The 13,161-nt window shown below is 36.7% G+C and overlaps 4 protein-coding genes across 4 annotated transcripts; 1 reads left to right on the forward strand and 3 right to left on the reverse strand.

Moving 5' to 3' along the window:
- Nucleotides 1-552: 552 nt before the first annotated feature.
- LOC17880326 lies at nt 553-2,234 on the reverse strand. The gene is made up of 2 exons (XM_023778076.1): nt 2,193-2,234; nt 553-2,035 (listed from the first exon to the last, which is right to left on the reverse strand). Exon 2 carries the CDS (start codon nt 2,011-2,013, stop codon nt 553-555), a length of 1,461 nt encoding a protein of 486 aa, XP_023633844.1. The 5' UTR covers nt 2,014-2,035; nt 2,193-2,234.
- Nucleotides 2,235-3,116: 882 nt separating this feature from the next.
- LOC111829648 (pollen-specific leucine-rich repeat extensin-like protein 2) lies at nt 3,117-5,573 on the reverse strand. Its single transcript, XM_023779385.1, has 2 exons — nt 5,482-5,573; nt 3,117-5,155 (listed from the first exon to the last, which is right to left on the reverse strand). The coding sequence occupies exon 2, from the start codon at nt 5,139-5,141 to the stop codon at nt 3,309-3,311; it is 1,833 nt and encodes a 610-aa protein (XP_023635153.1). The 5' UTR covers nt 5,142-5,155; nt 5,482-5,573; the 3' UTR covers nt 3,117-3,308.
- A 109-nt stretch (nt 5,574-5,682) lies between these two features.
- On the reverse strand, nt 5,683-8,104 carry LOC17879625 (cyclin-T1-2). Its single transcript, XM_006285896.2, has 6 exons — nt 7,860-8,104; nt 7,407-7,488; nt 6,879-7,004; nt 6,573-6,745; nt 6,321-6,469; nt 5,683-6,223 (listed from the first exon to the last, which is right to left on the reverse strand). Exons 1-6 carry the CDS (start codon nt 8,090-8,092, stop codon nt 5,886-5,888), a joined length of 1,101 nt encoding a protein of 366 aa, XP_006285958.2. The 5' UTR covers nt 8,093-8,104; the 3' UTR covers nt 5,683-5,885.
- A 2,904-nt stretch (nt 8,105-11,008) lies between these two features.
- Nucleotides 11,009-13,158, forward strand: LOC17880799. Its single transcript, XM_006284359.2, has 7 exons — nt 11,009-11,097; nt 11,426-11,507; nt 11,620-11,687; nt 12,087-12,167; nt 12,255-12,371; nt 12,526-12,576; nt 12,735-13,158. Exons 1-7 carry the CDS (start codon nt 11,095-11,097, stop codon nt 12,987-12,989), a joined length of 657 nt encoding a protein of 218 aa, XP_006284421.2. The 5' UTR covers nt 11,009-11,094; the 3' UTR covers nt 12,990-13,158.
- The last annotated feature ends 3 nt before the right edge of the window (nt 13,159-13,161 follow it).

Genomic DNA, 13,161 nt, shown 5'->3' on the forward strand with positions numbered 1-13,161 from the left:
CTTGTGTGTTCTTAAATTTTATATATTTTAGTAATATTCATCTGTCTATCACTAAATGGTAGACCATAAAAAGTTAAAAACGTACCAAAGTCATCAGACTTGCAAGGAGCTAGAGCTAACGTTGATGCATCTTAACGTGTGCATGTTTGGTTTGGTTCTGTTTCCTGTATTATTTCACAAACGGATCAATTTATTGACGCTTTTGAATTATGAGAGTGAACATAAGAAGGAAGAGCATCAGTGGAGAAAGGGCAGAGAAGCATAGGTGTACCTTTACAAAATTGTAGTGTGGCTAGCACTTAGCAACAGCTTGAGATGAATGAACTCAATGGAAAAAAGGAAATAGAATTGAATCAAAGGTTAACTCGCAGCACTGTAAATTCAAGTTTCATATGATCAAATAAAAAAAACTATTACTGATGCATACCAAGAAACAAAAAACATATATTTGATTAACGTCTAAACTCAAATGTCGATCTTACTTTTTATTTCACATCTGTCATGTGCTCCTTTGAAATCCTCTCTGCTGCAAGAGTTACTAGAGTTGGCATCTTATGTTGTCATCGGTTTCTTGAAAAGCCTCTCTGCTTCAAGATTAGAGTTTTCATTTCCTGTTGTCACCGGCTCCTCGAAAAGGGTCTCTGTTTCTAAAACAGAGTTTTTAAATCCTGTTGTCATCTTCTTGTAAATCCTCTTTGCAAGGTTTGCGTTTCCTCCAGCTGCAGCAACAGCAAAATCAGCAGCAATCTTTTCTCGTGACTCAGGGAACACTCTCTTCAGCACGTTTGCAATTCCTCCACTTTGATATGCAGTCTTTGGCTTTGCGCTAGCAGATGCTGAAGTAGTAGTAGAAGAAGCATCACTACTTGTGTTTTTGCTGCTTGACTGACCAGAGTAGAAGAACGGCCTTCCATTGACTATATTTGGAATGATCTCGGCCGCATGGAAATCCTCACTGCAGTATGGACAAGCCAGAGTCTTGTTAAGAGAATCATCCCTCAAAAGTTTACAAAGTGTCTTACATCGATTGCACACTGTCCAAAAGATATTGGATAGTCTTTTGTTCGGTGAAGAATCAAGAGGATCAAACCATCTTTTCATTCTTATGGGTGCAGCATTTGCGTTTGCACTGTTGGATGCTGAATTAGAGAAAGTGTCACTTGTACTTTTGCTCATGGGCTGATTACAGGGACTCATTATGATGACTGGCCTCCCAATGTGTGCCTCTGAGATTATTTCGGTCGCAATTAAATCCTTCATGCAGTTTTGACAAGTTAAGGTCTTGTTAAGATAATCCCTCTTATGTTCCCAATATGTCTTGCATCTTTTGCTACTGCACAGTGTCCAAAAGGTACCGTCATTCATTTTTTCCAATGAAGACTCATGCTCAGCCTTAGGCTTTGGCTTAGGCTTAGGCTTAGTGTCAGTCTCAGTCTTAGTCGCAGGCCTAGTCTTAGTCTCAGGCTCAGGCTCAGGCTTCTTACGCTCAGGCTTATGCTTAGGCTTCTCACGCTCATGTTTAGGCTCAGGCCTATCCCTATAAGGCTTAAAAACAGACCTATACGGATAAGAAGTTGGCTCATGTCGCTTTACTGGTTTCTGTCCAGTTTGGTTTGATCTCTTCTTTCGATCATAAGCAATTCTCTTAGCTTTATCAGATAATAGATGCCAAGCTTCCGAAACCAGCTTAAACGCGCCTTCAGCACCATTAAACCTGTTCTTGTCTGGATGAAGCAAAAGAGCCAACTTCTTGTAACGTTTCTTCACAGCTTCGTCATCAGCTAAAGGATCGACCACACCGAGTATGCCATACCAATCAGCGTCTCCATTGATCTTGTTTGATGCAGAGATGTAAACATCGATCATCATCAGCACTTGTTCCAAACCCTCTAGCGTTGGATACAACTCATGAGCCTTTATAGCGATTTTTTTCGCTCCATGGTAATCATTCTTTGAAAGTTTTCTATCAGCAATATCCAATGCTCTTCTAGCTTCTTCCTTATTAGACTCCATGTCGTTGATTGAGTTTCCTCCTCTACAGAAACAATCAGAGATGCAAAAGACAAAACGAAATAGGTTCAGAGGATTGTGTACAGAACCAAAACAGAGTTTCAAAAGAAGCCACGAAAAATATATATCTATAACACAAAATCAGAAACAGATTTGTAACACTTCAGTGCAAATAACAATACCCATTAAAAAAACTTGTGAAAAAACTCGTGCAGCTGAAGAACCCTAGAAACGCCGCCAGAGAAGAGGAAGAAATCAAAAGACGTAATTGTTATAAAGGTTAGGGCGATATTGCTTTTACAAAAAGAAGATTTGCTTTCCTATTAAATCTAGATTTATATAAAAACCACAAGGCGTGTCTTACACGTAACACTTATTGATGGAAAAAAAGGAAACTTTATAATTCAGTGTCTAATAAATTATCACTTGTATCAACAATTAGATTACCAACAGAGTGGTCGTCTCCTACCAAAAAAAAACAGAGTGGTCGTCTTAAATCAATCCAGCTTCACTTTCTGAGTTCTCCTTTTCCAATTCCTTGAGGCTTAGACTCATCGTGGTGATCATCGCTCTGGCTTAGATTGACTTCCGATGAGCCTCCTTTGATATCAGATTTGAACACTTATCTGTAGAAGCCAACATCTCTGGAGACAGGTTGATTTACTTAAAAGGCGAGTGGACACAAAATTCTTAGTCCATCTAACAACTGTTTCTTTGTGGAGCATTATTTATAAATCCAACAATTACATACTGTATGTATCATTACGGATTTACGGACACACAAATTGTTTACAACAATCGTTTGTTTCCTTGAAAATTGTTTGGCTGTGAATAGAGAAAGACAGTAATCAGAGCTGTCCTGTTAAGATTTAAGCATGTTTTAAGAACATATGTGTATTTGTGGTATGGATGCTAACATGAGTATCAGAATATTCTGATTACGTGATTATGGTCGGGCAGGGGATTTGTCTTATATTTTGGTGTCAAAGATTCAATGTTATATATGTCGCTGTCCAAGTTTCAATCTAATTCCATAAGTTACTGGGAGTAAAACAGTTGTGAAAATAAAAACAGAGCTAATACCAGAGGAAAGCAAGAATTCAGAGTCATGTAACCAAATTTTCTTGAATCAAAAGGATCTACCACAAATCTTTAAACTACACCAGGATGAAATCATGAAATCTTGTTCCACTGTAGTTAAGTCTAGAGATGAAAAAGAGTTTCATATCATATCATAAAGCATTCCTGAAAGGCAGAAACCAGAACTCAGCAACTTCAAGACATTTGTGACAAGTCTTTTACTGTTTATATCTCCCATTTGCCCTTGGCTTCTTAAGAACCTTCTCTGCAACAGCAACCGCTTTCTGTGACTCCTCTTGTACTCTTTTCAAACTTTCTTGCGCTTGATTTGCAACATCTGTGCTACTAGAATTTCCCGTTACTGACACTGAACAATTCCACTGAAAACTATAGGTATAACTAACCGATGATGAAGAAAATGTCTGCGAATAGGTACCATCACTTGTGCTTTGGGCGCTCCATTGTTGTTGTTGTTGTAGTTGAGGAGATGATGAGAGGTTGACGACTGGCCTCATAAAGCTTCCCTGTGGAGTTTTCGCGGTTGCACTAACAGCTGGTGAAGAAAATATCTGTGAAGAAGAGGCTTTATTTGTGTTTTTGTTAGTTGCTTGACTTTTAGCACTTGCTTGTGGAGGTTTTGGAGCTGCACTAGTTGATGTCGAACAGTTTATCCTAGAAGAAGAAGCTTCGTTGGTGCTTTTGTTTGTTGCTATATTTTGGGCACTCCATTGTTGTTGTTTTGTAGGAAACGAAGAGGGGTGGACTGGCCTCACAACGCTTGCCAATGGAGTTGTCGCGGCTACACTAGCAGATGATGCATAAACATTCCCTGAAGAAAAGGCTCCATTTGTGTTTTTGTTTGTTGCTTGGCTTTTGGCACTTGCTTGTGGAGTTTTCTGAGCTGCAGATGGAGAAGAAGAAGCTCCATTGGTGTTCTTGTTTGTTGCTTTCTTTTGAGCACTATTTTGTTGTTGTTGTTGAGAAGATGATGAGCAGTTGACTGGTTTCACAACTTGGGTTGGAGTGAAAAGATGACCACATTTTTGACAAGGTATGGACTTGCAACCAAAATAATGCTCCAGATGTAGACATTGTGTCTTGCATCTATTGCAAATTGTCCACAACATACCATATTTCTGCATATTTGGTGAATCAGCAGAGGCAAAGGTAGGGGTAGGAGAAGGGGCATGCGTATAACTCGTAGCTTTAGGGCTCGGATCCACACGGTCTCTAGCATTTTGATACACGTAAGAATATGGTGACTTGTGTGGATTTGGTGGTTTTGGCATCCCACAAGCAGGCTTATCACTTGTAACCCCAGCACTCGGATACCCGCCTCTAGCATTGTGACGCCCATTAGAAGATGCTGGCTTGTGTGGCGTTGGTGGTTTTGGCATCCCACTAGCAGGCTTATCACTTGAAGCCTCAGCACTAGTATTTACACCCCCTCTAGCATTTTGATTTACATTATAAGAAGCAGGCTTGGGTGTTGGGTTTGGTGGTTTTGGCATCCCATTAGCAGGCTTATCACTTGAAGCCCCAGCAGGGCCAGCACTCGTGTACACACCTCCTCCAGCATTTTGATTCCCATTGTGAGAAGCAGGCTTGTGTGTTGATGGGTTTGGTGGTTTCTGCATTGGGGTCTTTGCTTCTTTGGACTTCCTCTTTTGATCATAAGCACTTCTCTTGACCTTATCAGATAGCAAACACCAAGCTTGTGAAAGAAGCTTAAAAGCACCTTCTGCGCCTTTAAACTTGTTTTTATCAGGATGAAGCAAAAGAGCCAACTTCTTGTACTGTCTCTTCACCGCATCATCATCAGCCAAAGGGTCAACACCGAGAACTCCGTACCAGTCAGCTTCTCCGTTGGTCTTGTCTGATGCAAAGATATAAACATCAATCATCATCAACACTTGTTTCAAACCATCAAGGTTAGGATACAAAGTCTGAGCTTTGTTAACAAATTTCTTGGCTCCGTTGTAATCACTCTCTGAAACTCTCCTCGCAGCGATATCCATTGCCCTTCTAGCTTCATCCTTGTTACATTCCATGTTGGGATAGCTCACTTGTAATAACCAGGGGAGAAAGGTTAAGACTTTAAAGGAATATTTCATGAGTTACAAAAAAAAATCACATTTTTGCAGGAATCCATATACAAGACTTCTTTTTTTTTTGGTGGTGAAAAACATCAAAGCACCGAGTACAATGTTTAGGAAAATGTTTTAACCAGAAATTAAACAGTGTTTTCGTTTTTACAGACGGAATCTAATTAGGATTTGCTGAAAAAAGAACCTTAGTCGATAATCGAAATTCAAAGAAGACAGAACCGTAAGATTATCATGATTACAAACAAATACACATAGTAGTAGATTCATGCAAAATACATCATACCTTTGTTAAGGACACAGAGCGACACAAAGCAAGAATCGGAGAGGAAGAAATGGGAAAATGAAAAGACTAATTAAGAATGACTTCAAAGTGACCAGAAGCGTACCCTACACGATTTTTTACTCTCTTTTTTTTTTTTTCATTTTACTTTTTAATTTTCGGAAAATAAGCATTATGTATGGAAATAAAATGGCGTCATGTATGGAAATTCAAATTATAATTATATTGCTGAGGAGGTGGCTAAATATATTGCTAATTTAATGCAAAAATAAAATCCTGTGGTTAACTTCGCTAAATCCGACGGGGGAAAAAAAAACACACTACAGTACTGCTAAATCCTGTGGTCAAATGAAATCTTCTATTTCTCTTGTTTAAGCCTCCACCTCCTCTTGATGCACTTGCAAGTCTTACTCCAATGGGCTGACCCCAACATTATCACTTGTCTCAGCAATTATAGTACGAACAGAATGGTCATCTCGATTCTTTCCAGCTTCACTTTTTGAGTCCTCCTCGCCAATGCCTTCAGGTCTAGACCCATCGTGCACTGAATGATCATTGCTCTGGCTTGGATTGGCTTTGGTTGAGCCTCCTTCAATATCAGAACTTGGACACTTATCTTTGGAAGCCGTATCTCCGGATACTGGTTGATGCACTACGGCTACACCACCAGTATTTTCAGCTAAGCTTTCTTGAGATGTAGGAATATGCTTTCTCTCATAAAGATCATGCATTTGGCCTTGGATATCTGAAAAACGCAAATGATAAATAAACCGCAGCAACAAAGGTCTAGAGAGCCATCAAAGTCATTAATTTCTTAAGAAAAAAAAAAAGAATACACATACCCTTTAGTTGACAAGTTGTGATACCAAAATCTTGACATAAGACCTCTGCATATAATTTTAAGTTCACTTTTTGGACATCAGCAGCAAGGAAAAGAGCACCAGCCGCTATGTGCTGAGGCGTATACTGCAGGCAGAGAGAGGTCCGCAGACTGCAAGGGACTCATGATTATATGAAGAAAGAAAAACACAAGGCTAGCGTATATATATAAAGAACCATTCGAAGTTGAAAATATGTAGCATTTGCAAGCATACCTATCGTTGACAAAATTCCATGCAAGTTGGGCATTAGCCTTTGGAAGCATATATCTCATCATTGCTTCTGCAAGAGGTTTATAAGGGTGCACAATATGGATATCAAAGTTTAATGTAGAAAGAACAAGCTCCTCTCCCCTTAATATGAGATCTTTCTTTTGCTCATAAACTTGCTGCAAAAGTGAAATGACATTTAATTATATGCAAAAGGAAAGAATAGTTCTTTTCAAAAACCTACTGAACTGAACAACGAAGAAGAAATGGACAAGGAGAGTTGTAGGATCAGTATAGAATGAAAAAAAGAACCTTTCTCTGAGAACGAGCAAGATCCTTCTTGTGTATTACTTCATAAAAGGCAACAATGACATCTTGTAAATCCAATGGAGTTTCTTCAACCTTCCCAGCTAGGAGCATGCAGACTGTTGCAATCGTCTGGAGAGCAAATGTAACAGGTAAAGGCGTAAGTACTAATTTAGTTGTTCTTACTGCTCTAGAAGAATACATCATCTCAAAACATGCAAAAATTTATTAACCATGCAAAATCTATCCAAACCAGAAGAAACAAAGAGCTTGATCTCTATGAGAGACCAAGACAGTTTTATCTTGAATAAAATCAGGTAGACTCATCTGATCAATAAACTAATATGCTTTGACTAGAAGTAGCAAAGATGATGACACAGAGATGGATATCTATAGAGGTATCTCAAGAAGCCAGGATGTTTTAAATCACAAGACAGCCAATAGGCTAATAGACTCACAGTTTCACTCAAAACAACAGAGACAAAAAGACATATATTGCCTTAGTAACCATATTGTTCAGAAAACTAAACTCACCCATCTGTCATTCTTGACATGCGACTGACGAATGAAGAATCGGTGACAGAATACCATAGCAGTGGCTATCGTTACCTGGGGACTGCAATGAGAAACTTATATCAGCCCACAATCATCAGAAGAACAAAAAAAATGATAAGCTTCTTAATGGCCTTTAGATGGAGCTATGCACAGTGAAGACAACTTGGAAATAAAGACGCAATTAATGGCCTTTAGCTCTTAAGATTCATATTAATAAACATACCAAATACAAGGTTGTACAAATCCCATTCTAAAATGAACTAGCTTAGAGTATCAATCCCGTTGCAGCACATGGCATTACAAAATTTATAAAAGACCAAAGCCTATATGTCATAAGGATACTTGTCCTTAAAGATGGTGAATCTACTAAATATCAGCACAAGAGAAACTAGAGCAGGCTAATAGATGGAAGTAAGAGAAAATGAAACTTACACTTTCAATACTCTGCCGAGATTTGCCAAAAATGCACAGTAGGAGTTGCGCAGGCGAGTTTCCACGGTCAAATCAATACCATCTCGCCTTGACGGTGAGTTAGTTTCGATCTCTTCTTTCGAGAAATACCAAGAGACGATCTCATCATCATGGAGATTACTCGCCATTGACGAAACGTCGCTCTCGCTCTCATTTCCAGAAGCATTCCCAGCCAATGCTTCTTCATCATCCATTGGTAAGCAAACAGAGATGATCTTCGACTGCTTTCTGAAATCAGAGTAAAATTGTGATGCTTTTAGATTGTTGTAAACCTTAACAAGATATTGAAGATTAAAGACATCAACTTTAAAACAGACTCAAGACAACTTCACAAGGGTCAATGGTTTCAACAAGAAACAGAGACAAAAGAACTACTATGGCCATGGGGCATAAAGATTGCAACTTTCAGTGAAAGAATGGTGAAGATATCATGAAATGATGAGAAAAGAAAACAAAATTTCACAAAAATTACGTAGCAAGATTCACGGAACTCGAGATGAAGAACGACTAAGAAAACCTCAAAGTCGGATTAAGAAGTAGGAAAAAGATCGATACTTTACATAAAACAAATGCACTCAACGAGAAAAAGAAGAGCGTAAACCAAAAAAAATCTAAGCCTTGAGCAGCGAGGAACCAAAGAACTAAGAAGGAAGAGCGCGAGCCAGTACTCACCAGTCACCACCTCCTCGTTTCTATGAATTTTTTCTTTTGTGGGGGAAAATTGAAGATTATAAATGGAGAATTATGTAAATGGAATAATTATATAAATGGATAGTTATCTAAATGGATCATTATGTAGGTGATTATCCAATCACCTACTCTCATCCATGTCATATAGATTATACTATTCATTGCTATCCATTGATTTAGATCATGTTTATCTATATTTACTTAGACTCTAATGGTTAAGAATCCATGAGATTCCTAACCATATTTGTAATAAAAATACTACAAATTCCAATTCCTAACCATATTTGTAATGACGACAAAAAAAAAACCATATTTGTAATAAAAATACTACAAAATCAAACTTTTGAAACTCATCAAAGTTTTTTAGAAAAAAAAATATGTTCCAATGATTAAAACTTTTCATGAGATTACTAAAATTTAAAATATTGAAATATTGTGTACAAGTGTTTTGACTCTCAAAAAACACACACTCTCAACACTAGCATCTCTCATCTTACATCTCACAACTTCGCCAACATATGCAGATTCACCATTCACCAACACTTGCATCTCACATGTCAAAGTTTCACCAAGCTGCATAAAAAAATGAGATACAACCAATTAGACCTATAACAACAAACTGATACAAGCTACAACCAAAACAGAGAGAAAAACCCAATCAAACTATAACCATCAATCTCACAGCTTCACCAACACTTGCAAAATCAGAGAGAGCACATCAATGGACAATCACAAAGTTTTTTTTGTTCAAAACATGTTTGCTTTTACTCGGCAAGTGATAGAAGAGGGTTCAGCCATGAAAGCGTAGCAAGGCTGAACAATACAGCCTCACTATAAGAAGTAACATTGAGACACCCTACCTCTTCTTCTTCAACAAGCAAAGGCTCATGAAGATAGAAATTAGTAATAACTCGAAGATATGACACACCTCTGAAACCAAAGGAAACAGAGAAAAGCTAGAATGGTTTGAGATATTTACAACAGACTCTCTAAAGTCAATAAACAAAGCCCATATGTTTTCATAACACGTTATCATATCGTTATAGCTTTTACGAGGTAAATAAAATTTATATTATAGGATTTATGTTTATAGAACATAAATGTTTATTTCAATCTATGTTTATAGAAAATAAATGTTATATACATCGTGAATCTCCGGCCGTGTAGTAGTACACGATTAGGAATTTATTTATTTTAATTTTTTTCAGGAGGTTATAATTTTACACTTAGAATAAATCATGCATAAATCTTGGTTAGCTTGTTATACATTTAAACGTATGATCGACAAGCATATATGTTTAGATTTTGCATTCTACTTGATTTGTTTGGTTCGATCTGTTGGTTGAGGTTATAATGGTCGTTGGTATAGCTGTTATGTTGCTCGTATAACTGTAATGCTACCAACATAACCGTTAGACGATCATATAGCCGTTGTGTTGTTCGTATAGCTGTTATGCTGCTGATATAGCCGTTAGGCTGCCGGAATAGCTTTATATTATAGCATAGTTTATTATTATGCCTTTTCTGGAATGATCGCCATAAACGATATGCGTTGCCTCCTTTACGATCAAATATATTATATCCATATTGATCATTAGATAAATATTGTGCTATGTTTCTATCACGACCAAATAAAGCTATGTTTTTCAGGATAGCTCGATCGTTATATTTGGTAGGCTTTGTCTCCTTCAGGGTCATATATAAAGCTATATAATTTTAGGTGGATTGTTGTATATGGTAGGCTCTGCCTCCTTCACGATCTAACAAAAGACTATGTATTTTCTGGAAAGATCAATATTAATAATAGTTTATGCCTATTATATGATCAAATATAAGACTGTTATATCTGGATTCGTCATTATATATAGATGCCATGCTTCATTTATGATCAAATTAAAAAATCGTTATACATAGTAGGGTAGGCCTCCTATACGGTAAAAAAGTGTTATATCATTCCGCGTTGATCGTTCTACATATATACATAGGCTTTACCTAATTTTACCAAATAAAAAGCTTTCTATTTTCTAGATTGATCGTTAGATATAAAGCAGGCTATGCTTTATCACAAATTCACAATTAAATAACATATCTCGTTAAAATTTATGTATTATATGAGATTTAAAGACAATGACATATATGTTTTTAAAATTTATATATATTTCTCTTTTTCTTTTATTAATTTAGTATATATACTAATTATACATATATATACACATATACAATAATATTATATATTTATGTTATGTATTATAACGGATTTTTATAATAAAAGGGTTTAAATAAAAATAGCTTATTAATAAAAGTTCCTGTGCTTACTTGGCAAAACATATCACCAATTTGATTAGGACACGTGTTAATTCAAAATCGAAATTGAAAAACTGGAAAAATGTGAAAAGAAAAGTTATAAATAAGCTTCTCCTTCGATGTCGATCTCGTTCATATAAACAAATCTATCACCGGCGATAATTCAAAACCCAAATTCTCACCGGCGATCGGGTTCGTGAAGATGGTAACTTTTCCCTTCCTTATTCTAGTTTTGATCTGATTCTGGATTTATTAGGGCTTTTTTTCTATCTTTAAGTGGATTCATGAATTACATATGCTTTGTTAATTGAATTGTGTGTGGCTGTAATCTAGATAGGAAAAATCAGCAGATAGTATAGATCAAAGCATGGATCTTTTATTGATATTGATATTGATATTGCATCGATGATATAACTACAGAATCCTACTTATGAGGAGCTTTGTTTGATTGATGGTAGACATCTGCTGCATCTTTGCAGAAAAAAAACCATGTTTTGAATGCTTTTCTTAATTCGTTTGTATATCGATTTCAGGTGGGGAAGTCAGTAAAATTATCTTCAAAAGACAATACATCTAATTTAGTTGCTAGAAAGCTCAACGTGTGCGGCAACAAAGGTAAAAATTGCAAATACTCTTTCTATGGATGTTTTATGTTTAAGATTATGCAGAAGGTATCTTTTATTTTCGGGTGAATACTTAATACTGATGATGTGATTTGATTTTTCAGGAGTTTTTTCTTCGCGAAAACCTGCAGCTGATCTTGCAGGGGATTTATCTGATATCCGTGATACTGAGGTAAAAGAAAATAATTTCTTACTTAAAGCTTAGTTGATGCTTATTGTAGCTCTCACCAATTTCAACACATGTATTGAAATTAGCATTACATCTCTCAAACTTTCTAAAGGAGGATATAATTTGTTCTTGTGGATGTTTTATCTAATTCAAATCCTCCCATCTATGGTTTTAGTCTCTGTAAACCACAACAATTGTTGTTCCTGGATTGTGGCGAACCAGCATTTTGTTAACATGTAAGTCCATCACGTGTTAGTTTCACTCAATTCCAACCATATAACCTAGTCAAAACTATTTTCTTGTGTTTTGCCTTTTCTTGTCCTTTTTTTCCAGTTTAGCTTCGGAAAAGAGCGAGTTATGTACCCTTTTCTGATTTTGATGGTTATTGCTGCACATCATCAGGTTGCTGGTTATCTAAGTAATAAAGAAGAATTCATTTTGAAGAAGAGAGCATGGGAATTGATGAACCCTGAATACCAAAAGGTTTTTGCTTTCTTAACCTGTCTTCGGTCTTCTTAATTTCTGTTAAGTGAACTTCTTGTTAATGATCATTTATTTATTGATTATCAGGGAAAGAGGAGGAAAGTTACCACTGTGAGAAAGAAGGATCCTGCTAATAAGACTGCTCCTAGTAAGAAAGCTTCTGCAACAAGAACCGAAAGCAATGCAGAACCTGAAAATGAAAAGGTCAGTGCTACCATTCCTTCAGCTCGCTCTCTGAAACAATGTCTATATAGATTTCACCTTTTTTGTTTCAGATTTCTTTATATCTTCCATGTTGTTCATCTGTATTTAAATGTATCATCTGACATAAATTCGATTCTTGTCTTATTTCATGCAGAGACCGAGTTTGGAAATCAATTACGATGTCTTGGATAAGCTATTTGATCCTGTAAGTTTACCCCTTTCTCTAGCAAGTAATGAGCCGCGTTCAATTTGTAAATTATATTTCACACAGAATTCAAAGTTGAAGAGATATCAGCTTCTTGTTGATAGAGTAGGCCTCTTGTTTCTCTGCCGAGTCTCTTATGTGCATTCACATCTTTGTAGGATAACTCTCCAAAGAGGGCTAAGCTAGGGAAAGCAGCCAGTGCTGGTGACCAAGTGGAATATTCAAATCAAAGCAGTGAAGAAAGCCTTTTGAAACCTCAAGGTTCTGAAGAAGAAGAACCAGACTATAGTGAGGAATACAGTAATGAAGATGCGTATAGAGGAGATGAAGAATGCTATGGCGATAAAGATCTTGGATTTGAAGATGAAGTGGAGGATGAAGTTGAAGAAGAAGATGATGGAGTTATTTGGTGATCTCATCTCCTTATGTTGTGAAGTGATCTCAACATGTCTTCTCTTCGTGTTTTTCTCAGAGCATATGTTTTTTTTTTAAGTCTATAGTGATCCTTACATCTCTTTATTTGATTTATCATCTTCCTATCTAATAAATGAAAGTCACCACATTAATCAGCGATTGGCTCTATTG

Source organism: Capsella rubella, unplaced genomic scaffold (assembly GCF_000375325.1).
Source record: "Capsella rubella cultivar Monte Gargano unplaced genomic scaffold, Caprub1_0 scaffold_7, whole genome shotgun sequence".
Lineage (NCBI taxonomy): Eukaryota > Viridiplantae > Streptophyta > Magnoliopsida > Brassicales > Brassicaceae > Capsella > Capsella rubella.